Source organism: Herpailurus yagouaroundi, unplaced genomic scaffold (genome assembly GCF_014898765.1).
Source record: "Herpailurus yagouaroundi ecotype Mexico unplaced genomic scaffold, PumYag 220, whole genome shotgun sequence".
Classification (NCBI taxonomy): domain Eukaryota; kingdom Metazoa; phylum Chordata; class Mammalia; order Carnivora; family Felidae; genus Herpailurus; species Herpailurus yagouaroundi.
Window position 1 is genome coordinate 1,703,089 of NW_024412451.1, and position 23,870 is coordinate 1,726,958.

Consider the following 23,870-nt stretch of genomic DNA (forward strand, 5'->3'; position numbering starts at 1 on the left):
GTGGACTTGAAGAACAGAGCTTGAACTGAAGCATTTGCCACACTCACTGCATTTGTAGGGCTTCTCGCCAGTGTGGACTCTCTGGTGGACAAGAAGATTGGAGCTCTGATCAAAGCCCTTCCCACACTCCTCACATTTGTAGGGCTTTTCCCCTGTGTGCACTCCCTGATGAATACAAAGAAGGGACCTAAATCCGAACCCCTTCCCACACACATCACATCTGTAGGGCATCTCCCCCATCTGGACTCGGTGATGGTTGTGAAGAGAGGAGTTGCGCCTGAAGACCTTGCCACATTCGGGACATTTATAGGGTTTGTCTCCCGAGGGGCTCTTCTGGTATCTGGGAGGGTCTGCGCTCTGTTTGCAGCCCTCAGCCCACTTTTGATATTCATAAGCTTTGTCCTCTGAATGAGTTTTATAATGAACAGCAAGATCTGAGCTCTGACTGAAGTCCTTTCCACACTGGTCCCATCTACAAGACTGTTCTCCTACGTGAGTGCTGGGATGGACAAGAGGGTCTGCAACATCTATGTGTCCCACCTCATAGTGATTACATTCGACAGGTTGTGGTACCACAGGGACTACGTTATGGACTGTTGACTTCACTGCCAAGTGCTTCCCACAGTCAGTGTATCTACAGGGATCTTCTTCTTTACATTCCTGGGAATCACCATGACCCCGTGATGTCTGACTGATGTGGTCATCACCCTGAGCGCATCCATACAGTGTCTGTTCCACGTGAATTTTCTCATATTGTCCTTGAGAATTCTGGCGCTCAGTCATGCGGGCTTCCTTCCAAGACTCGGGTGTAAGGACTTGTGTCGGGCCTTTCCACGCTGTGCCATCTTGATTTTCTAAATTAATGGCCTTTATTACATACTTCTCACTTCCAGAAATCTGAAGAGACACTCCCGCCCATTCTTCAGAGAGGAAAACATCTCCTTCTAAATACTGGGGACAATTTCCTTGAACAGTCATGATACACTCCTGACTCCCAGTTAATTCACTGATCCTTTGTTTCCAAATCGGCCAGCGGTAGAGCCCTTCTGGTGAGAGATAACTCAACCCTTTTCCCTGAAGATGTGAAACGTTGTCTTTAATCCTGTCTCCTATGAGGAGAAAAGAGAATTTGGCGAAGAGAACAAGTAAGTCATCCCTCCAGAGGTTTTCAGAAATGAAGTAGGATGGGGTGGGAAGTTGTCACTGGATTCTATTCATAGAGGAAACAGAACCACAGTAAGTCTAATCTGTGAACTGCCAGTTAAAAATCAGATGTTGCAGGGAAACCAAAAGAAATCCTGGGAACAATTTATAGAGAAAGAAATTCACCTCCCTGCTATAAGAGCAGCTGATAAGACACCTTTAATCACTTGGCTACAAAAGGTACGGGGGAGCCTTCCCATATGATTCATGTTCTTTGTGTGTGTATGTGTGTACGTCATAATAATGGAGTGCTAGACATGGTGACAGACATAAACGATCACAAAGACCTTCCAAGATACTATATAAAGTTGAAGAAACAAACAAGTCCTGTCTCCTGCTAATGTCCCTTCCTTCACATCACTGTCACAGGAGGTGGGATTATCATGTATGTTTCTATACCACCTGTACAACTGTGTGTGGTGGATCTAAAACAACAATGGGGATTGAGATGGGGATAATATTATGAAATAAAGTTCTTGGGGGAAGTGGGGGAGGCACATGTACACCTTTGAGGCAGGCTTAAAGAGACAACAGTTTCTCTGAGATTCTCTAGATTCCATGAAGAGATAAAGTCCACCAAGATCCTGTAATCCAGCCAGTGATATTTTTTCTTTTCTTTTTTCTTTTCTTTTCTTTTCTTTTTCTTTTCTTTTCTTTTCTCTTCTCTTCTCTTTTCTTTTCTTTTTCTTTTCTTTTCTTGTAACTAATCTCTATTCCCAATGTGGGGCTTGAATTTATGACCTTGAGATCAAGAGTCTCATGCTCTAAGATCCTGTCATCCACTTCCTTAATATCTCCTCTTTAGATTATCTAAACTGCAGAAAATCAAATAGCCATCACTATGAGAATGGACAATTGGAACTGTCAACGGTCTGGCCCCCAGGGAAGCAAGATTGTACTAAAGGGCCATAAAACGAAGGGAGATGAGGTAGAAAAAGGTGGTCATACCCTTGGCACCCTAAAATGGGCTTCAGAATGGCATGAACACCATGATCAAGACCATCTAGACACTGCTTCTGGTTCGATGTCATTTCTGAGTCATTTTACTGAGTGACTTTAATTTGGAAGGTGGTGTCAGAGAAAGGGGGACTTTGAGCTGCCCACCACAAGCTTACAGCAGCAGTCTGCCAGTTGTTTTGACTGTATCCACATTAAGAAACGCATTTACACTGCGACCTAGTACACACAAATAGACACAGACTGTTAACTAAAACAGCTTTATCACCTGATACTTACCTCACTAGGTGCAATGTACTCTGATAAATTCTGTTGTGTTCTAGTCCATGAATCTGTCTTGCTTTTTAAAAACTGCTGATTATGATAGAGTAACTTGATTTCAGACTTACCGACAGTGCTGAATCCTGTATATTGGGCCTACGTCTATAATCTACAGACACAGTGGTACCTCGTTTCACGTGGTTATTAAAAACACAGGGTCTAAAACCAGATTAGGAGGGTTCAAATCATAGCTCTTACAAACTGTGTGATCATGGGCAAGTTATTTAACTACTCCATGCCTCAGTTGTTGCTTTGGTAAAAGGAGGCAAGAATAGCAACTATCTCATAAACTAAACCAAGGTAATATGTGAGCCTCTGAGAAATTGAAAGTAGAGATTCATCAACAAGAAAGCAAACAAGCTGACCCTTATATCGCACTCACTACATACCGGATCCTGGTTTAGTTCCTTTCACACTCCTTTGCCCAAAATATTGCAAGGGACCGAGGCCCATGGTAGTGTGTGAACTTCATTAAGAAACAGGAGAAAAGAATGACAGCCTACAACGAGAGGAGGTCAGGGTAGGCTCGCTAACTGTATAGGATGCCCACGGGCCAGCGGGTGCAGGCCTTGAGAGCTTCCTCACCAACACTTCCACAAGGGGCCACCAACTCACATCTATCTGCTAACACTCACTGACTTCAGGTGTCTTGTCTGCACATCCCTCAGGTTTTCTCTCCAGTGGCCAAAGCTTCCCTTTGTGCTCCAACTGGAATACTCTCTCTGCTGTGAAGCTGATTATTTGAGGAAACAGGACCAGTGGTTTGCTGCTTGGTTACAGAGGGTTGTTGTCCTCACCCACTGAGACAATGTTCCTAAAATTCTCCAGCATCACGTCCTGGTACAGGTGTATCTGCGCCTTGTCCAATAGCACCAACTCTTCCTCAGTGAAGACCACAGCCACATCCTTGAAGGTCACAGTTTCCTAAAACATCAAGCACACACCATATTGATGACCCACAAATGACCACTGGCAGAAGAGCACAACCGGAAGCTGTGCCAGTCCTTAGGTTATTGTCTTTCTGCTCCAAGCTCTGGTGTTGAAACCACACACTTTGTAATGCTGGAGCTGAGATTCTGCAAATCACACTTTGAATTTGGCAAGTGGCTCCATGTGAGGCTCAGACACTAGGGGGCGCAAGAGGGATTTTGTAAGGCTAAGAGAGAAAGGGACTTCACTTGCTCCTGCCTGTTTGCTTCCTGTTCCGGTATCACCTCTCTCATGCTCCGTTCTGCCGGTGACAGCAGTCCCTTTCCGCAGGGATGGCTGAAGCCACTTTGCAGTTTTCCCAACACTTACAGAACCAGTTTCATTGTTCCCCACGTCACAGACACCAGTCCAGCCAGCCGGTGTCCCCTCATCAGAAATCTGGGTCCGTGACCGGTGGGCTTCTTCTCTGAGCTCAGAGATACCAGCCAGTCAGCCCCGCCTCCTCACAATTTTGTGTTTCAGTGCCACAAGGCCCCTCCTCCGAGTTTCTAAGTTCCAATAATTCAATCTCTCCCTTGTGTGCAGTTTTTATGCAGCTGTTACTTCTGTGATACTGTAGAGTTCTCTCTTCACCCCTTCAGTTACCTGGTTAACAACTCCCATACCTAGTGAACAATTCTTTCTATTAAATTCTTCCTGTTCAAATAGCTAGTGTCCCTGAACAGGCCCCTCCTACTACAAAAGAAATGAGAAACACAGAAGAAATTCAAAGTTTTAGGTAGGCCAAGTGTCACTTCCATCCTCCACATTGCCTGTGTCCCCCTGTTAACCATCCAGGGTCGCACAAAGAATGTTAAAGATCCACGAACATCTGTCTTTGAGTGCTTATACAAGCGTTTCTATAACATAAATTCCTAGACAAGAGACCACTGAGTTACTTGGGCAAGCATACTCTACACTTTGATATTATCCAAAATGTCCTCCAAAAAGGTTGTGCTGATACACTGGCCTAGCAGCATCTAGGTGTTCATTCCCCCTCATAAACCAAGACTTGGCATTTTATTTTCTCTGCCATGGCAGATACATCTATTTCTAATGGACTAAGCAGACAAGGCAACCAAAAGCATTTGCTGCCAGATTAAGGGGGAAAAAAAAAACATAAAAAGGAAATTACTGGGACAATTGGGAGCATTTGGGTATCAGCTAACTACTAAAAAATAATAGAATCAGTAGTGGAATTACTGGATCATATGGTGGTTCTATTTTTAATCTTATGAGGAAACTCCGTAATGTTTTCCACAGTGGATGCACCATTTTTCATTCCCACCAATGTGTACACAAGGGTTCCTTTTTCTCCACATCCTGGTCAACACTTGTTACTTCTTGTTTTTTATTTTAGCCATTCTGACACGTGTGAGGTGACATCTCATCGTAGTTTTGATTTGCATTTCCCTGATGATGAATGGTGTTGAGCATCTTTCCACATGTCTGTTCGCCCCTTTATCTTCTTTGGAAAAATGTCTATTCCTAGGGTGCCTGGTTGGCTCGGTTGGTCAGGTGTCCAACTTCAGCTCAGGTCATGATCTCACTGTTTATGAGTCTGAGCCCCACATCGGACTCTGTGCTAACATCGCAGAGCCTGGAGCCTACTTCAGATTCTGTGTGTGTCTCTCCCTGCCTCTCCCTGCTCTCTCTCTCTCTCAAAAATAATAAATAAACATTTTTTTAAAAATGTCTATTCCTATCTGCTACCCATTTTTCAATTGGATTATTTGGGTCTTTTTGATCTTTTTGGCCTAAGTTCTTTATATATTTTGGATATTAACCGCTTATCAGATATATCATTTGCAAATATCTTTTCCCATTCATTAGGTTGCCTTTTTTATTTTGTTGATGGTTTCCTTCTCTGTGCAAAAGCTTTTTATTTTGGTGTAGTCCAAACAGTTTAATTTTGCTTTTGTTTTCCTTCCCAGAGGAGACATATCCAGAAAAATGTTTCTATGGCCAATGTCAAAGAAATCACTGCTTATGTTTTCTTCTAAGAATTTTATGGCTTCAGGTCTCACATTTAGGTCTTTAATCCATTTTGAGTTTATTTTTAAGCACAGTATTTACCCAAAGGAAACAAAAACACTAATTCAAAAGATTTACACACTCCTATGTTCATTGCAACATTATCTGCAATAGCCAAGATAAGGAAGCAACCCAAGTGCCCATCAATAGATGAATGGATAAAGATGTGGTATACACACACAGAGATACACACACACACACACACACACACACACACACACACACACACACACACTGCACAATGGTATATTACTCAGCCATAAAAAGGATTGAACTCTTGATACCTGTAACAACATGGATGGGCCTAGAGGGTATAATGCTAACTAAAATAAGTCAATCAGAGAAAGACAAATACCATATGATATCACTCACATGTGGAATTTAAGAAACAAAACAAATGATTAAAGGGAAAAAAAAGAGGGGCGCCTGAGTGGCTCAGTCGGTTGGGCGTCCAACTTCAGCTCAGGTCACAATCTCGCGGTCCGTGAGTTCGAGCCCCGCGTCGGGCTCTGAGCTGATGGCTCAGAGCCTGGAGCCTGCTTCCGATTCTGTGTCTCCCTCTTTCTCTGCCCCTCCCCCATTCATGCTCTGTCTCTCTCTGTCTCAAAAATAAATAAATGTTAAAAAAAAATTTTTTTAAAAAGGGGAAAAAAAGAAACAAAAAACACATTCTTAAATACAGAGAACTGGTGGTCACCAGAGAGGAGGTGAGTGGGGAGGTGGGGGAAACAGAGGGGATTAAAGAGTACATTTATCAGGACACCCGGGTTGCTCATTGGTTGCACATCTGACACTTGATTTCAGCTCTGGTCATGATCCCAGGGTCATGGGATCGAGCCCCACATTGGGCTCCATGCTCAGCTTAAGGTTCTCTCTTTCCCTCTGCCCCTCTCCCTCACTCACGTGCTCTCTCTTTAAAATAAATAAAATGGAAAAAATTTACAAAAAAAAGAGGACACTTATCATGATGAGGACTGAGAAATATATAGAATTATTGAATCATCATGTTGTACACCTGAAACTATATAACACTGAATAAAAAAATAAATTTCTTAAAAAAAATTTTTTTAACATTTATTCATTTTTGAGAGGCAGAGCACAAGCCAGGGAGGGGCAGAGAGAGAGAGGGAGACACAGAATCCGAAGCAGGCTCCAGGCTTTGAGCTGTCAGCACAGAGCCTGACGCGGGGCTTGAACCCGTGAACCATGAGATCACGACCTAAGTGGAAGTCGATCACTCAACTGACTGAGCCACCCAGGCGTCCCCAAAAATAAATTTCTTGAGTGATGACAATAATGTGGAGATGTAGGGAAATGACCTTATTCTTAGGAGATACATGCTGAAGCATCTAGGGATGAATAATGATGCCTGCAATTCGTTCTCGACTGGGCCAGCAAAATGAAATATAGATAGGGGCTCCTGGGTGGCTCAGTTGGTTAAGTGTCTGACTTTGGCTCAGGTCATGATCTCACAGTTAGTGAGTTTGAGCCCTGCATCGGGCTCTGTGCTGACCCCTCAGAGCCTGGAGCCTGCTTCAGATTCTGTGTCTCCCTCTCTCTCTGTGCCCCTCCCCTGCTCACATTCTCTCTCTCTCAAAAATAAGTAAACATTAAAAAAAGTTTTAAAAAAGATGAAATATAGATAAGTATGTGTGTATATATGTGTATTATATATATATGTGTACAAGTTAACAACTATGAATCTAGTTAAAGATCATATACTATACTGTTTTTTCCACTTTTCCGTGAATTAAAAAATTTGAAAATAAAAAGTTGAGGGGAAAAATAATCTAGTATTAATAGCCATCCCCTGACCAAGAAAACAAATTTTTAAATAAGATGTTATCATTGCAGGGCCGCCTGGGTGGCTCAATCGGTTAAATGTCTGACTTCGGCTCAGGTCATGATCTCACAGTTCGTGGGTTCGAGCCCTGTTGGGCTCTGTGCTGACAGCTTGGAGCCTGGAGCCTGCTTTGGATTCTGTGTCTCCTCTCTCTACTCCTACCCCACTCGTGCTCTGTCTCACTCTGTCTCTCAAAAATAAATAAATGTAATTTTAAAAATGTATAATAAAAATAAAATAAAATAAAATAAAATGTTATCAGTGTACTTATCACACTGCTCAACCACGTGGTCACAGACATGTGACTCTCATTAGACTCTGCACCTCAAAAATGCTTCCAACCAAAGCTGTGAGAAGTTAAAATGTATTTCATGGAGCATTTATGCAATTAGCATTTAGCAACTGTTCAATTCACCAAAACATGGCAATTATTAAAAACAGAAAGTAGGTGGAGAGGCATTATGGACTGGATGTTTGTGTCCCACCCCCCCCCCAAATTCATATATTGAAATCTTAATACCCCAAGGTGATAGTATTAAAAGGTGAACCCTTCTGGAGGTAATTAGGTCATCAGAGTAGAGCCTCATAAATGGGATTGATGCCCTTCTAAAAGATCTCCCAGAGAGCTCACCCTTTCTGCCATGTGAGGACACACAGCAAGAAGATGGCCATCTATTGATGACAAAGCGGGCCCTCACCAAACACCAAATCTGCCAGCTACCTGATTTTGGACTTCTTAGTCTCCAGAGCTGTGCAAATAAGTTTCAGCTCATTAACCACCCAGTATATCTTAGCAGCACTTCTCTCCTCGGTAGGAGGCAACAAAAAGGAGTTGGAGCGAGCAGGCCAGGAACTAGAGATACTGGACAGCCCAGTGGAATAACTCTAGGGAGAAGGGGTTAGGAATGCAGGCTCACCCAGCCTAACCCCCTTCTCCCTTCTTCGTCTCAACACTCTGGGAAAACAAAACACCCAATTCCCACCACCCTTTGCAGCCGAGTGGATTCTTTGCTGGGATCCTATGCAGAGACTGCCATATAATGCCGGTACAAGGACTGTCCAAAAATATGAATGACCCAAATGTATAAACCAATACAGATACAATCAATGACTTAAAAAATCTTTTTCTCAGCACACAGCACCATTTATGAAGTACTCGTGTAAAATCTGGGACCTGAATTTATTCAAGTGTTTCGTGCTTCCATTTATAGGAAAGATTATAGCTGGAGGAACCCATTGAATGACAGCAAACAGAAGCATTTTTGAGATAATCGGGGAAAACTGATTACTGCCTGGGTATTAGATGATACCAAAGAACAACTTGATAATCTCAGTCATTTTTTTTTCTATCGTCAGTAGAAATACATACTGAAGTATACAGAGGAGAATGGTAACTTAGATTGCTATTTAACAAAATTCTCTCACACTCCCCAATGCCGCTACAAGACCAGAGTGCATTTCATTGCCCTGTGACTTTGGATTTGGCTCCACGGCTTGTTCCAGCTCTGAGCCTAGGCCTTTAAGAGGTCTCGAATGTTTCCACTTGCTTCCTTCCTCCTCTGCCACCACCCAACACATCCAAGCTAACCGATAAAACTGCTACCACGAGCAGAATGCTACCAAATAAATATCTCTGGCACTGACTTTGGGACCGGGCGGTAATGGTTGAGGAAACTGTTAGCAGAGGCTGGAAAAATGGCCGCCTGGGTGATACAGTGTGAAACACTTGGTAAAACAGTTGCTGGCAATAATTTAGAAGCTAGAAAATGTCCCTAAGGAGAAGGGGCGGACTCAGGCAAGATGGCGTCCAGGCAGAGGAAAGGAGCGGGAGCGCATTTATGGTAGCTTGCACCCGAGCTGCTCTAAGAAAGTAATGGGCTCAGAACAAAACCAATACGAAACAAAACAACGTGCTATCGGGATCTTCTTTTCAAATGCTTTGGGAAAGAAAAAAAGGAAAGTGAAAACGAGATCGATGAAGCAGATGTGGCAAAACGTTGAGCCTGCGCTCTACGTCGGCATTCATAGTACTCTTTTCCCTTTTTGTGTATTTTCATAATTAAAACATTTTTCATGATTTAAAAAAATCACGGCTGCACCCTCGGATGGCCTTTTTGATGCATCAACTTGGCTAGACTACGGTCCCATTATTGAAGCAAATATTAATCTAGGTGTTGCTGTGAAGATGTTTTGTAGAGGTGATTAAAGTCCATAATCAGATGACTTTGAAGGAGATTATTTTAAATAATCTGGGTGGGCCTGACTCAATCAGTTGAAGGGCCTTAAGACCAGAACTGAGGCTCCCCTAAGAGAAAAAATTCTATCTGTAGACAGCAGTCCCAGTCTGTATCTAAGAGTTCCAGCCCGCCCTGGGATTTCCAATTTGCCCTGCACCCCGCCCCCACCCCCAGTCACATAAAAGAAATCTCACCCAAATCTCTTCTTACTATATATCTCATGTTGTTACTACTTCATTGGTTGAACCCTGATGGACATATACCCATTCAAATCTTGCCACTTATGTGGACTGGACCCCGCACTACTCAGAGTGTGGTCATGTATGTACTGACCACGCACTCGAATGTTGTGGCAATGCTGCATTGCCATAGAAGTTTCTGGGGCGCCTGGGTGGCTCAGTCGGTTAAGCGTCTGACTTCGGCTCAGGTCACGATCTCACGGTCCATGAGTTGGAGCCCTGCATTGGGCTCTGCACTGACAGCTCAGAGCCTGGAGCCTGCTTCCGATTCTGTGTCTCCCTCTCTCTCTGTGCCCCTCCCCGGCATGTGCTCTCTCTCTCTCTCTCTCTCTCTCTCTCTCTCTCTCTCTCTCTCTCAAAAATAAACATTAAAAGCTTCTGGATTCTTCCTTTTGATTGCTGTATTGATCTCTCTGTGACAAGCAGCTCATGGACTGGCACTTGTGTGCGAGCCACACTTGGAATAGCCTGAACTAGGCATCCTGACATCTCTGAGCCTGTTCCTTCCTTTCTGCAAAGGGAGTTAACACCACCTCTCTCACACAGCTGTTAGGAGCAAGGTGAAGTGTCTAAGACACAGCCGCCACTCAAAACTTGGCCATTTCCTTTCAGAAAATAGCTCCCCAGAAGGGACGTCGTATTTAAGAGGGAGAAAGGAAACCTTGACTTACCCGGAACTTAACCATACTGTCTTCCTCTTGGAAAGAGTGGGATCCTGAGAACGCAGAACTGCAAAGAAAGAATCCATGAGAGTGTGGGTTTAACAAATTCCGAGTAAATCCTGGTTTCTTCTTTTTTTTTAACTTTTTTTTAATGTTTATTTATTTTTGAGAGAGAGAGAGAGAGAGAGAGAGAGAGAGAGAGAGAGAGAGATACAGAGAGTGTGAGCAGGGGAGGGGCAGAGAGAGACAGAGACACAGAATCTGAAGCAGGCTCCAGGCTCTGAGCTGTCAGCACAGGGCCCGACGTGGGGCTCGAACTCACGGACCGTGAGATCGTGACTTGAGCCGAAGTCTGACATTTAACCAACTGAGCCACCCAGGTGCCCCTGTCCTGGTTTCTTCTTATCTGTACAATTTTTTCACGCATTCTTCCCTCCCAAGGTATCTTTACCTCTCTTCTCGTTCTCAACGGACTGAATCTCACCCCCTCAAGCCTTCTGCCCTGCCCGCATTCCACCCAGGCTCTCCTGTCACTCCTGTCTCGCTCCTCAAACTTTTCAGTCAAAACTGCCATGCTTTTCCTTTTCTCAGACTTGCGAATGTGTTGACATCACCTGCATCCTAGTCATTCAGGAAAACAGGCTCCAGAATTTCTGACTTGGAGAGTGATCTCAGCATGACGGGGGAACCTTCTTTTGCTTCCACTTTCTTTTTTTTAAATTTTTTTTTCAACGTTTAGTTATTTTTTGGGACAGAGAGAGACAGAGCATGAACGGGGGAGGGGCAGAGAGAGAGGGAGACACAGAATCGGAAACAGGCTCCAGGCTCCGAGCCATCAGCCCAGAGCCTGACGCGGGGCTCGAACTCACGGACCGCGAGATCGTGACCTGGCTGAAGTCGGACGCTTAACCCACTGCGCCACCCAGGCGCCCCTTGCTTCCACTTTCACATGCAAATTACTGTGTAACCAGGACCTGGAAGCTGAAGAACTTTCAGTTAGCTAAGATTTTACAAAACAACCTCTCTCCAGCACCCATTCTACGCTCTGGGACCCTGTGACTTTTGCAAATACTGATGACACAGCTACAACATGGAAGGCACACTCTGCTCTGGAAAAGCTCACAGGATGGAGCGAGGAACTCTCTAGATCTGCTGGTGGACAGAAGCAGGTAGAAGGAGGCCCTGGGAACTTGGCACTCTACATCCACTCAACTCCTTTCCCTGTCCTGCCTGTAGCAGGAGACCCCCTTGCCCTCCAGCTTCCAGTTGAACTTAGCCAATAGGGCAAGTCAGCAGGAGATCCAGGGAAGGGACATAAGTGAAGTCAGAGTATTTCCCCAGCTCTTTCCTGGAGTTGCTTTGGACTGGCTGTTTCATACCCCTTGACCAAAGGTCACAGCACCTATCAGTGACCCTCCTCTCCAAAGATTAAAGGATAAAAACCAAAGACCATGTCTCTGTCTTCTCAGATAGTGCTTCTCAAAACTACCTGGGGGCGCCTGGGGGGCTCAGTCAGTTAAGAGTCCGACTTCAGCTCAGGTCATGATCTCATGGTTTATGGGTTCGAGCCCCATGTCGGGCTGTGTGCTGACAGCTCAGAGCCTGGAGCCTGCTTCAGATTCTTTGTCTCCCCCACCGCCTCTCTCTCTGCCCCTCCCTGGCTCTCACTGTCTCTCTCTCAAAAATAAATAAACGTTAAAAAAAATTTTTTTTTTAAACTACCTGTTGTGAGAGGTGTGTGGGTAGCTCAGGTGGTTAAGCATACAACTCCTGATTTCAGCTCATGTCAGCATCTCAGTTTGTGAGATTGAGCCCCGCATCAGGCTCTGTGCTAAGCATTGGAGCCTGCTTGTGATTCTCTCTCTCTCCCTGTCTCTCTCTGCCTTTCCCCTGCTCACACTTGCTCTCTCTCTCTTTCAAAATAAATAAATAAACATTAAGAAAAAACCTACCTGTGGTGAAGGACCAGTTTCATGTTATTTTCACTGTTAGTTTCATCTGTCACTGACCAATATTTTGGTAAAATACAGTTAAAAAGAAATTTCTAACTGGACAGTAACATGCAGAAAAATTAAACTGGACCACTTTCTTACACCATACACAAAAATAAAATCAAAATGGATACAAGACCTAAATGTGAGACAGGAAACCATCAAAACCCTAGAGGAGTAAACAGGCAACAACCTCTTTGACCTTGGCTGCAACAACTTCTTATTCGACATGTCTCCGAAGGCGAAGGAGATAAAAGCCAAAATGAACTACTAGGACCTCATCAAGATAAAAAGCTTCTGCACGGCAAAGGAAACAATCAACAAAACTAAAAGGCGACTGACAGAATGGGAGAAGATATTTGCAAATGACATATCGGATAAAGGGTTAATATCCAAATGATATACAGAACTTACCAAACTCAACACCTGAAAAAAAATAATAATCCAATGAAGAAATGGGCAGAAGACATGAACTGACACTTTTACAAAGAAGACATCCAGATGGCCTACTGGCCACACTGACACATGAAAAGATTCTCAGCGTCACTCATCATCAGGGAAAGACAAATCAAAGCCACACTGAGATACCACCTCACACCTGTCAGAATGGCTAACATTCACAATTCAGGAAACAACAGATGTTGGCGAGGATGTGGAGAAAGGGGAACCCTCTTGCACTGTTGGTGGGAATGCAAACTGGTGCAGCCACTCTGAAAAACAGCATGGAGGTTCCTTGAAAAATTAAAAATAGAGCTACCCTGTGACCCAGAAATAGCACTGCTAGGAAATTACCCAAGGGATACAGGAGTGCTGATGCATAGGGCACTTGTACCCCCAATGTTTATAGCAGCGCTTTCAACAATAGCCAAACTATGGAAAGAGCCCAAATGCCCGTCAACTGACGAATGGATAAAGAAGATGTGGTTTATATATACAATGGAACACTACTTGGCAACGAGAAAGAATGAAAGCCTGCCATTTGCAGCAATGTGGATGGAACTGGAGGATATTATGTTAAGTGAAATAAGTCAGTGAGAGAAAGACAGATATTATGTTTTCACTCATATGTGGAACTTGAGAAACTTAACAGAAGACCATGGGGGAAGGGAAGGGGGAAAAGTGGTTTCAGAGAGGGAGGAAAACCCATAAGAGACTCTTAAATACAGAGAACAAACTGAGGGTTGATGGAGGGGGAGCGGGGGGAGAGGGAAAAATGGGTGATGGGCATTGAGGAGGGCACTTGTTGGATAAGCAACGGGTGTTGTATGTAAGCGATGAATCACAGGAATCTATCCGCAAAACCAAGAGCACACTGTATACACTGTATGATAGCTAACTTGACAACAAATTATATTTTAAAATAAATAAATAAAATAAAATAAAAATACAGAAAAAAGTAAAAAGAAATTTCTAGAAAAAGTACATACTTAGGCATACAAACTACAAGCCCATTTTTAAATCATCAGATTGATCAGTTATCATACAATTGCTAGAACTGATACACAAATTTTTCAAGGTTTACACTCAATTTCTGAAATTGTCTGGTCACAGACCAATAACATTTAGCTCTCCGACTGGCCCCAGTCTGCTGGCCACCCCGCGAGCAGCTTGCAGGGTTACAGGATCAGGTTAATAGAATACAAAATGACTTTTTGGCAAATCTTCACCCTTTCCCCCCACTCCTTTACTACCTCTTGTAGAAAGCATAAATCGCCTTATCCTGGGCTCCCACAAAGATTTGTTAAACCCCTAAGTACAGTGCTAATCGCATTCTGATCTAAGTCCTGAAGCAGGACAGAGACCAGGTCCCCACGGCAACCTCTGGAAGGGAAGAGGAGCTGCAGGAAAAGCAACAATTGAATCTGGAACTTCAGGGGCCAAGAAACACAATCAGAAAGAGAAGCCCCGGGGCTCCTGGGTGGCTCAGTCAGCTGAGCACCTGACTTCAGCTCAGGTCACATGATCTCACAGTTTGTGAGTTTGAGCCCACATGGGCTCTCTGTGGTCAGCACAGAGCCCGCTTCAGATCCTCTGTCCCTCCCTCCCTCTGCCCCCTACCCCTTGTTCTCTCTCTTTCTCTCTAAAAAATAAGCATAAAAAAAAAAAAAGAAGAAATATAAGCCCCGAGTTTTCCCCAAAACCCTGCTTCCAGATTCCTGACTCTTCTTAGACGTTCCAGAGGATTCAAAACTGAGAGAGATGTGCCTTAGCAATCCTGTGTAATCATCTCAGGAATGGGACAAAGACCATTTCTTCTGTGTGCATGAGGGTGAATGTCATGTGATAATGCCAAAGTGGTTCGTCTGTCATCTGTGAGTATCTGAGCCGGAGGGCTCTACGAGAGCTGGCTTCAGCCCTCAGCCCTCAGGGCCTGTGGCAGGACGGCAGGCAGGGCTGTCTCTAGTCCATGCCAATATGCCTTTGAGCATATTAGAAAATGTGTCCCTTCTTCAAGATACTTTTCTTCCACCTGTTGGAAAATTCTTATCACATACTGATTTTTGTTAGAATAAAGCAACGGAGCACTTTTATTGCTACATGCTGAAAATTGCATGTGTGTCCTATATGAATAGTATGCCTTTGATGTGGTCTCCTTGTGCAGTACGCAGCCTGCACAGATGTGCATAGCCGCCCTACCCCCAGAAAGCCTGTCCAAAAACTTAAAGGCTAGTGAGACATGGCTGTGTGCACATGACAAAGCCTGTCACTGGCCAGTTCAAGTGACTATGAAGTATAGGACTATGGGAGGGCTTTTCTAGTGACCTTCCCATATCCCCTGCCCATGGGGATCAGTCTTCTATGGTCAGACCACAGGATCTGGTACTGATGTCCACTACAACACTTTTCATATCCTACTTCAATTTTCCTGGTTACTTTTTGCTTTCTCTCCTGTAACATGTGCTCCTAATGACTAGAAATTGTATCATTCGTGTACATATGGCAAGTTTAGCATGCAGTAGGTGCCAAATGAATGAATGAATGGAGAAGTCTGGGCCTTTGCCTGACTCAATTCTCAGACTGAAAAGATCAGATCTTGAGATCAAAGGTGCAAGGAAAACCCATGCGTTGGGTATATGACCCATGCATTGAACGCTGACTAGGAGAAAACGCAGTAGAGCCTGGCTGTTTAAAAAAAAAAAAATCAGACTCTGAAACCAGGCTCCCTGGGTTCAAGGCGTGGCTTTGTCATCCACTGGCTGTGTGCCCTTGGTCGAACCAGCTCCTGGTGCCTTAGTTCCTTCCTCTGTACAAGACAGGACATCGAGAGAACCTATTTCTAAGTGTCATTGTGGGAACTCAGTAAGTTATGACGTGCGAGGTGCTCAGAGTGGCGCCTAGCATACAATAAGGAGTCAGTAAGTGTTGTGTACTGGGCTGTATGCTAAGTGCTCCAGATAAAAATGTAAGATTCAGTCCCTGATCAGGGTGCCTGGGTGACTCAGCCCGTTAAGCCTCTGATTTCGGCTCAGGTCATGATCTCGCGGTTTCTGAGTTCAAGCTCCTCATCGAGCTCTGTGCCAATAGCTCGGAGCCTGGAGCCTGCTTGGGATTCTGTGTCTCCCTCTCTCTCTCTGCTCCTCCCCTGCTCACTCTGTTTCTCTCACTCTCAAAAATAAACATACATTAAAAAAAAAAAAAAAACCCTAAAATTAAATAAATAAATAAAAATAAAAGACATCCCTTTGGGGCACCTGGGTGGCTCAGTTGGTTGGTGTCCAATTGGCTCAGGTCATGATCTCGCGGTTTGTGGCTTTGAGCCCCATGTCTGGTTCTGTGCTGACAGCTCAGAGCCTGGAGCCTGCTTGGGATTCTGTGTCCCCCTCTCTCTCTGCCCCTCCCCAGCTCGCGCTCTGTCTCTCTGGCTCTCAAAAATAAGCATTAAAAAAAAAAAAAAAATCAGTCCCTGATCTAAAGGGGAGGCAAACTAGGGGGTGGAGAGGTGAGCCAGTAAATTCACTGGAACGTGAGAAGGGCTGCAGCAGATGTGGCTGCACAAAACTGAACAAAGACGCAGGGAACAGAAACCCGACACAGCCCGAGAGGGCTCCAGGCTGTCAGGGAAGGCTTTCGAGAGATGATAATGGGACTGTAGCTGATGCCCAAAGAAACAGAAGGCATTTGCCCAACTGACAAGGAGGGAGAAGGCTAATGAAGAAGTGGGCAAAAACACACACGTGGGCGATGCTGTGGTCCCACCAGAGGCCAGGAAGCACATGGGTATAGACTAGAACAGAGAGTCACAGGGCCAAGTCCGGCTAAGACAATGCCGGAGACATTACCAGGGGCCGATCCTGAAGAATCCAAGATCACCGTTAGGTGAGGGCCCTCTTCTGGATCACAGACTTCTTGTCGTCTCCACCTCTCCTCACAGGGTGGACCAGGCAAGGGAGCCCTCTAGGCCCTCCTTTATAAGGGCATTGATCTCACTCACGAGGGCTCTGCCCTCAGGCCATAACCACCTTCAAAGCCCTGCCTCTTTTTTTTTTTTTTTTTAATATTATTTTTATTTTTATTTTTGAAGGAGAGAGAGACCGAGCGTGAGCAGGGGAGGAGCAGAGAGAGAGGGAGACATAGAATTTGAAGCAGGCTCCAGGCTCCGAGCTGTCAGCCCAGAGCCCGACGCGGGGCTCGAACTCACAAACTGGGAGATCATGACCTGAGCCGAAGTCGGACGCTTAGCCGACTGAGCCACCCAGGCGCCCCAAAGCCCTGCCTCTTAATACCATCACGCTGGGCCTTGGGATTTCAAACATGTGAATTTCAGGGGATCCAAACATTCACACCATGGCAGATGCCGACTGTGGCTGGCATTTCTCCTATCGTAGCTCTATACTGTGGTTGTTTCATTATCTTCCACCCTTGGCCATAAGCTCAGAGAGAACAAGGATGGCATTGCCTCGTTCAACACATATTTATTAAGTGCCTACTGTATGCCAGGCAGGGATCTAGAAACTGAAGATATAGCAGTAAGGGTTATGGAGGGAAAAAAAAAATGGGACGGGGGATAGGGAATGAAATGGGGTGGTCAGGAGAAGCCTCATGGGGGTGATCTGTGAGTAAAGACCTAACCTAGTAAAGGAGTGACCAACACAAATATCTGTACAGAGAACATTCTAGACAGAGCGTACAGCAAGGGTCAACACCCAGAGGTGGCAGCATGCGTGGCACGTGGCTAAAGTGGAGCGAGTGAGGGAAAGAATAATCAGAGGCGAAAGAAAGGTAAATGCGAGCCAGACGGTATGCGGTCTTCCAGGCCGTTTCAAGGCTTTTGGCTGTTATCCTCATTAGGTGGGAATAAAGTCAGGGCTTTTGAACAGAGGAGTGACATGATCTAACTTAGGTATGTTAAGAATGGACTAACAGTGGCAAGACGGGAAGCAGAAGACCAGATGGTCGGTTATCACGACAATCCCGCCAAGGGATGATGGCGTCTTGGGTCAGGGACACAGAGGTGGAGGCAGTGAGAAGTTGCTGGGGTCTGCGTTTATAATGAAGACACGGTCACTGGGCTCTGTCGCTGGCTTCCATCCAGGGTGGAAGGCAGGGGGTGGAGGCTTTGGCCTTGTTCACTGGAAGGATGGAGAAGGTTTTGTAGAGCCGGGTTTTGCAGCCGATTAGGAGCTCAGTTTTGGAAATAGTGGGTTTGAGGTGTTGAAAAACACACCCATAGCGTGAGAAGTGAGGCAGAGGATTCATTTTCAGAAGTACCAAACAAAAGCTGGGCAGTCTAGTTAACAGTAGGTTTACAAAGTACTGGAAATATGTATAAAACCCCGCCCTGCCCGGACCCACAGCGGAGTCCCAAACCCTTGGAAACTTCACTTCCTGGTCCTCCTTCCCCTCTCTGTTTCGCAGGCTTATTTTCACGGGCTTATTTTTGTGGACTTTGCAATGAGCATGTGCCAAGGAATAAAGGGAGGAGGGACTGAAAGTCTCTGGTCATCTCAGGGAATGTACATTTGTTCTAATCAGACCGCTTTATGGCATAGGCATATGGGCGTAGGCAACGCCTGGGTAAGGCTGTGACCTCTGTAGTGCTCAGCCAATGAGGAATCAGGGGAGGGGCTTCACACTAGGAGATAAATTGTCTGCTGTAACTGCCCCGAGTGTGGCTGTCCCTCAGACACCAGCTCTTGCAAGAACGTTGATTAAAGCCTCACTTCACTGTGCTCCCAGTCTCCTTGTCCCTCCTTTGATTGGGTCGGTGGGCTGATTTCTCACTCATATTTACAGAGATAGAAGAAAAAAATTATCCCCTTCACAAGAGACAAAAGACATAAAATACCTATGAATCAATTTCATTAAGAATACGGGGGCCCAGGGGCGCCTGGGTGGCGCAGTCGGTTAAGCGTCCGGCTTCAGCCAGGTCACGATCTCGCGGTCCGTGAGTTCGAGCCCCGCGTCAGGCTCTGGGCTGATGGCTCGGAGCCTGGAGCCTGTTTCCGATTCTGTGTCTCCCTCTCTCTCTGCCCCTCCCCCGTTCATGCTCTGTCTCTCTCTGTCCCAAAAATAAATAAACGTTGAAAAAAAAATTAAAAAACAAAAAAAAGAATACGGGGGCCTGGGTGGCTCAATCAGTTAAGTGGCCCACTTTGGCTAGGTCATGATCTCGTGAGTTTCAGCCCCGCATCAGGCTCTGTGCTGACAGCTCGGAGCCTGGAGCCTGCTTCGGATTCTGTGTCTCCCTCCTTCTCTGCCCCTCCCCCACTCTCTCTCTCTCTCCCTCAAAAATAAATAAACATTAAAAACATTTTTTTTAAAGAATAGACGGAAACCTCAGAATTTTATTGAGACACTTGAAGCGCTGACCACACCTCTGAGCTCACAGCGGCTCACGGGGCCCAAGGGTCTAGTCTGAGAAGGAATTTGCGATGTCTGGCTCCCACATACTATATGCAGCTAGGAGCAAAATTCAACCTTTCTATGCTTCCTCAGAGCACTTCCTAGCTAGTTCATTGTAAAGCTGCTTCAAAAACATTTTATTATAAACATTTCAAACACATGCAGAGGTAGACAGACTAGCAGAATGAACCCCCAGGTACCAATCATGCAGCTTAAGCAATTATCAACGCGCGGCCACTCTTATTTCAACCATACCGCTACCTATTCCCAACGTACTCACTTATTATTTTGAAGCATACCCCTGACACCATATTCATCATATTGTCTAATCCAAACATACGTCATTACGTAGCTCTAAAAGATGTGAAATAGTTTTTTTTTTTTTTTAACGTTTATTTATTTTTGGGACAGAGAGAGACAGAGCATGAATGGGGGAGGGGCAGAGAGAGAGGGAGACACAGAATCGGAAGCAGGTTCCAGGCTCTGAGCCATCAGCCCAGAGCCCGACGTGGGGCTCGAACTCACGGACCATGAGATCGTGACCTGAGCTGAAGTCGGACGCTCAACCGACTGAGCCACCCAGGCGCCCCGTGAAATAGTTTTAAAAGTGCTAACATTACACCTCAAATAATTAACATCAATTCTCTGATTTTATCAAATGGAGAGGCAGTTTGCAACCGAACAATTTGCCATTTGCTCTTTATGTCTAATCAGCCTCAAAGTTTGCATTCCCTGCCTCTCGGCATGCAAGGTGAGGTTGGGGTTAATCATTTGGGGCAGTTCTTTTCAAACTATTCAGAGACTACTCTAGATGTCTAACTAGAGGGAGGAGAAAAGCCAAGAGGTAAGCAGAATTAGGGCTCCCCGGAAAAAGACAGAAGAGACATAGCTGGGTTTTTTTGTTTTGTTTGGTTTTGGTGGTGGGGGGTGGTTGACATAGCTTCTTGACATAAGAAAAGTCATTTTTATGTCCTGGCCCTCTTGTTTTTTTTTTTGTTTGTTTGTTTGTTTTGTTTTGTTTTTTTTAATTTTTTTTTTAACATTTATTTATTTTTGAGACAGAGAGAGACAGAGCATGAACGGGGGAGGGTCAGAGAGAGGGAGACACAGAATCCGAAACAGGCTCCAGGCTCCGAGCCGTCAGCACAGAGCCCGACGCGGGGCTCGAACTCACGGACCGCGAGATCATGACCTGAGCCGAAGTCGGCCGCCCAACCGACTGAGCCACCCGGGCGCCCCTGTCCTGGCCCTCTTGTGATCTAAGCCTGACTGGCACCTGACACTACTTGCCAGAAGCACATTTCTTGCAGAACTCCCTGCGATATGTTGAAATTGCAGAACAGACCTCGGTAGTTCACGGTTTTAAGGGAACAAAAAAGAATGTAAGAATACATAGCCACTTTCAGGCCACGAGATAGCCTAATCATGTTTGGGACAATAAATCGATGGTAAAACCCCCAGTGCTGACTCCAAAGTGAAGCGTGGCCTGAAGCACATTCTTGAGTAATCTTTGCAGGATCTAAACCCCTTTGAGCACCCAGATCCCAGACCAAGTGAGGCCAGAGAATTGATGATGCTGACCCTTGCCGGCCCTCATGACTTCAACCAACTAAGACCCGGACTCGCCCACTTTAAGATGACTTTTGCCCCACTGCGCAAGACCCTTCATGAATATGTATGCACCCTTAGCTTAAAACTTCCCCAGTTTTATTGTTCCAGGAGACACTGCTTTGGGAAATATCCCGGGTGTTCCCCTTTACTCGTTGCAAGTAAAATCCTTCCTTTTCCTTTTCTCTTTTTGTTGTTTGTTTGTTTGTTTGTTTTTGGCTTGGTTGTGTCCTTTAGCTCAACACTTACCGAGGTGAACCCAGTTTGGGGTAACAAGATACCTCCCTGGAGACAGAGCTACCAGATGCCAAGCCCAGCGTTCAGAAGCCAAGATTCCAGAAACCTTGGGGTGCTGACCTCGAACCGCCCCCCTGCCAACCCCAGGGATGAACAGACCAAGCCGTCCCCCATACTCGGAGATGAACTGCTGGGCCCGTCCCTCTCCCCAGTCGGGGACGCCTGGCCCAGACCATTATCCCCCAAACATGAGCCAACGCCCTCCGGTCCCCCCCCCCCCCCCGCCTGGATCTGGAGATGAACATTCCAAGACTGACACCAATCCCGACGCGGGGATGCACAGCTCCTACCTCCAAAACCTGCAGAGGCACTACCGGAGTCAGTCCCCCCAAATCCAGCTCAAGCTCGCCCACCTCTTCCCAAGGAACGCCGGGCGAGCACCTCAACACTCCGCCCCGCCAAGAAGACTCTTTCATTGGCCACCATTCCCCCTTCCAACTCCTCCCATCTAGCAACAGGGCGCGATCACGACTATACACCCTCCACCCCTAGCGCCTCCGACCGGGGCGCGGTCCGGGCTGGACTCACCTCAGCGCCCCAAACAAGGTCGCCCACGGCGCCTGCCGGAGCCCATAACGCATGCGCAGGAAAGTCTGCGGACTACAATCCCCAGAAGCCCCTGCGCCGCAGCAGCCAGGAGGCCCGTGCCCCTGGTGGGGTCACCCGCACGCCAGTCATTTACCTAAAACGAAAATAACAACAATCGCAAGAGTGGTAAAATAACAGTGAAATGCTAGCAATAATGAAAACAAATCACTCTCCCCCCGTGATAATAAAGGAGAGGCAAGATTCTCTTACCACCTGGAAATGAGCACTTGTTCCCATTTTAGTGAAAATCCTTTACAGGTTCTTAACTCTGCAGACATACCCTTTAATTTTATAAACACGCAATTTTTCAATTAAAGTGTATTTAAATACCCTTTTCACGGCTTGTTTCCATCGAAGGGGACTCTGGAAGATCTTCCACACTTCAGAGCTGACATAGTCCTGTGATAGGTTTCTCCTCTGAAGCAGAAAGAATTAACAACCAGTGCCTTCTGTTTTTAATCAGGGGATAGCACGAGTCTGGGTGGGTGGTGGGTGGAGGTCTTATAAGAGGCCTATTTCTACAAATCACGAAGACACGGGAAGTTTTCAGATTCCCTTTGAGAAGTCTCCGCTCTTGGGACTTACTTTTTGCATTTTAAGATTCCTGTTAGAGAAAGTGTCTTTCTTTTTGTGTCATCATGGGGTAAGAAAATTGTAGGATTTCCCTAGAGGCCCACAATTCTCGCCTGGAGGAAAGCACCAAAACAAAACAAACCCCAAAACAAAACAAAACAAAACACAAAAACAAAAACAAAAAACGGGTGAGAACACATTCTCTCTTTGCTAGCTCTGGTCCTAGACATGGGAGATAATTGAAGACCCCCATCGCCATGCCTTGGCAGGAGCTGGAGAAATAATATCCAACTATCAACTGGCGTTGCAACTTAGGCACATAAAGAGAACAGCAAAATTCTTTTGGCCTATCCCTGTCTATTGATATCTTGACATTAGTTTCCTCATGATGAAAAAAAAAAAAAAAGTGCAATCTTCCAGGGCTGGGAGTCATCCTTAATTTTGGCAGATACTAAGTCTTTTTACTGGATAGAGGGGGATGTTTTCTTTAACGTGCTTCAGTAATATCTGCCATAAATATGTCAATTCTCCACGTTTGCATTAATTTATTCTGTAGCCTCTCCTTTTTTTTTTAACATATATTTTTTAACATTTATTTATTTTTGGGAGACAGAGAGTGAGAGGGGAAGGGGCAGAGAGAGAGAGAGAGACACAATCTGAAGCAGGCTGCAGGCTCTGAGCTGTCAGCAGAGAGCCCAGCGTGGGGCTGGAACTCACGGACCGCGAGATCATGACCTGAGCTGAAGTCGGACGCTCAACTGACTGAGCCACCCAGGCGCCCCTTAGCCTCTCCTTTTTGACCTCTCTCCTACTACATTCTCGATTGCCCACTCTGCTCCAACCACAGCGGGCTTAATGGTTGTATCCCCAGTGCTTGGACCCACAGTGCCTGACACATAGTACCTCTCGATTCATCAAATTTCAGTCAGAAGTAACAATTCAAGAGATAAAGCTGATACGCATGTACTCCTGATGGCCAAATTGCATGACACCGTGTTACACCGGGACCCTGGGGTCCAAGGCAACAACAGGCTTAGGTGTTTTCAGTGCTGTGAGCAACACAGCTGGATGCAGGAGATCTCCCAAGTGTGTGAATGTCTGACCTGCTATCCTATCACCTCATCCTAGTGGGTGCTGGTAGATTACCTCACCAAATTGGCATGCTTTCTTCTCCATCTGGTGATGGAATAATACTAGGCTGCGTTTTATACCTGAAATATTTATATTCAGGCTAACGACTGTTCTGAGGAACAGTTACACCTCGTCTGGACCCACAAAAGCTGCTTGGGGACAGGTAGCTTAAATCTCTGACTCTACCTTATAAAATGACCACATGTCAACCTGTTGCTAGGACACAGCCTTACTGTCACAATACACTTCATACTCTATACCAGACTCGCCTCCCCAACCAACCCACTTCCGTTAGAGCCAACTCGTTCAACATCATTCTTGGTATGCTACCGAGCATTCCATCGCTGACTCCACTCTGCAGATGGTGCTCTCAC

The 23,870-nt window shown here is 45.6% G+C and overlaps 1 protein-coding gene across 1 annotated transcript in view; it reads right to left on the bottom strand.

The window, feature by feature from the left end:
- The window catches only part of ZNF285 (zinc finger protein 285), a 24,320-nt gene extending 1,313 nt beyond the window's left edge, over positions 1–23,007 (bottom strand). The window contains 4 exon segments of the mRNA XM_040457331.1: positions 2–1,109; positions 3,279–3,405; positions 10,475–10,532; positions 21,733–23,007. Of these exon segments, the coding sequence (XP_040313265.1) occupies positions 2–1,109; positions 3,279–3,405; positions 10,475–10,532; positions 21,733–21,785 (1,346 nt within the window). The 5' untranslated portion in view covers positions 21,786–23,007.
- Between the last annotated feature and the right edge of the window lie 863 nt (positions 23,008–23,870).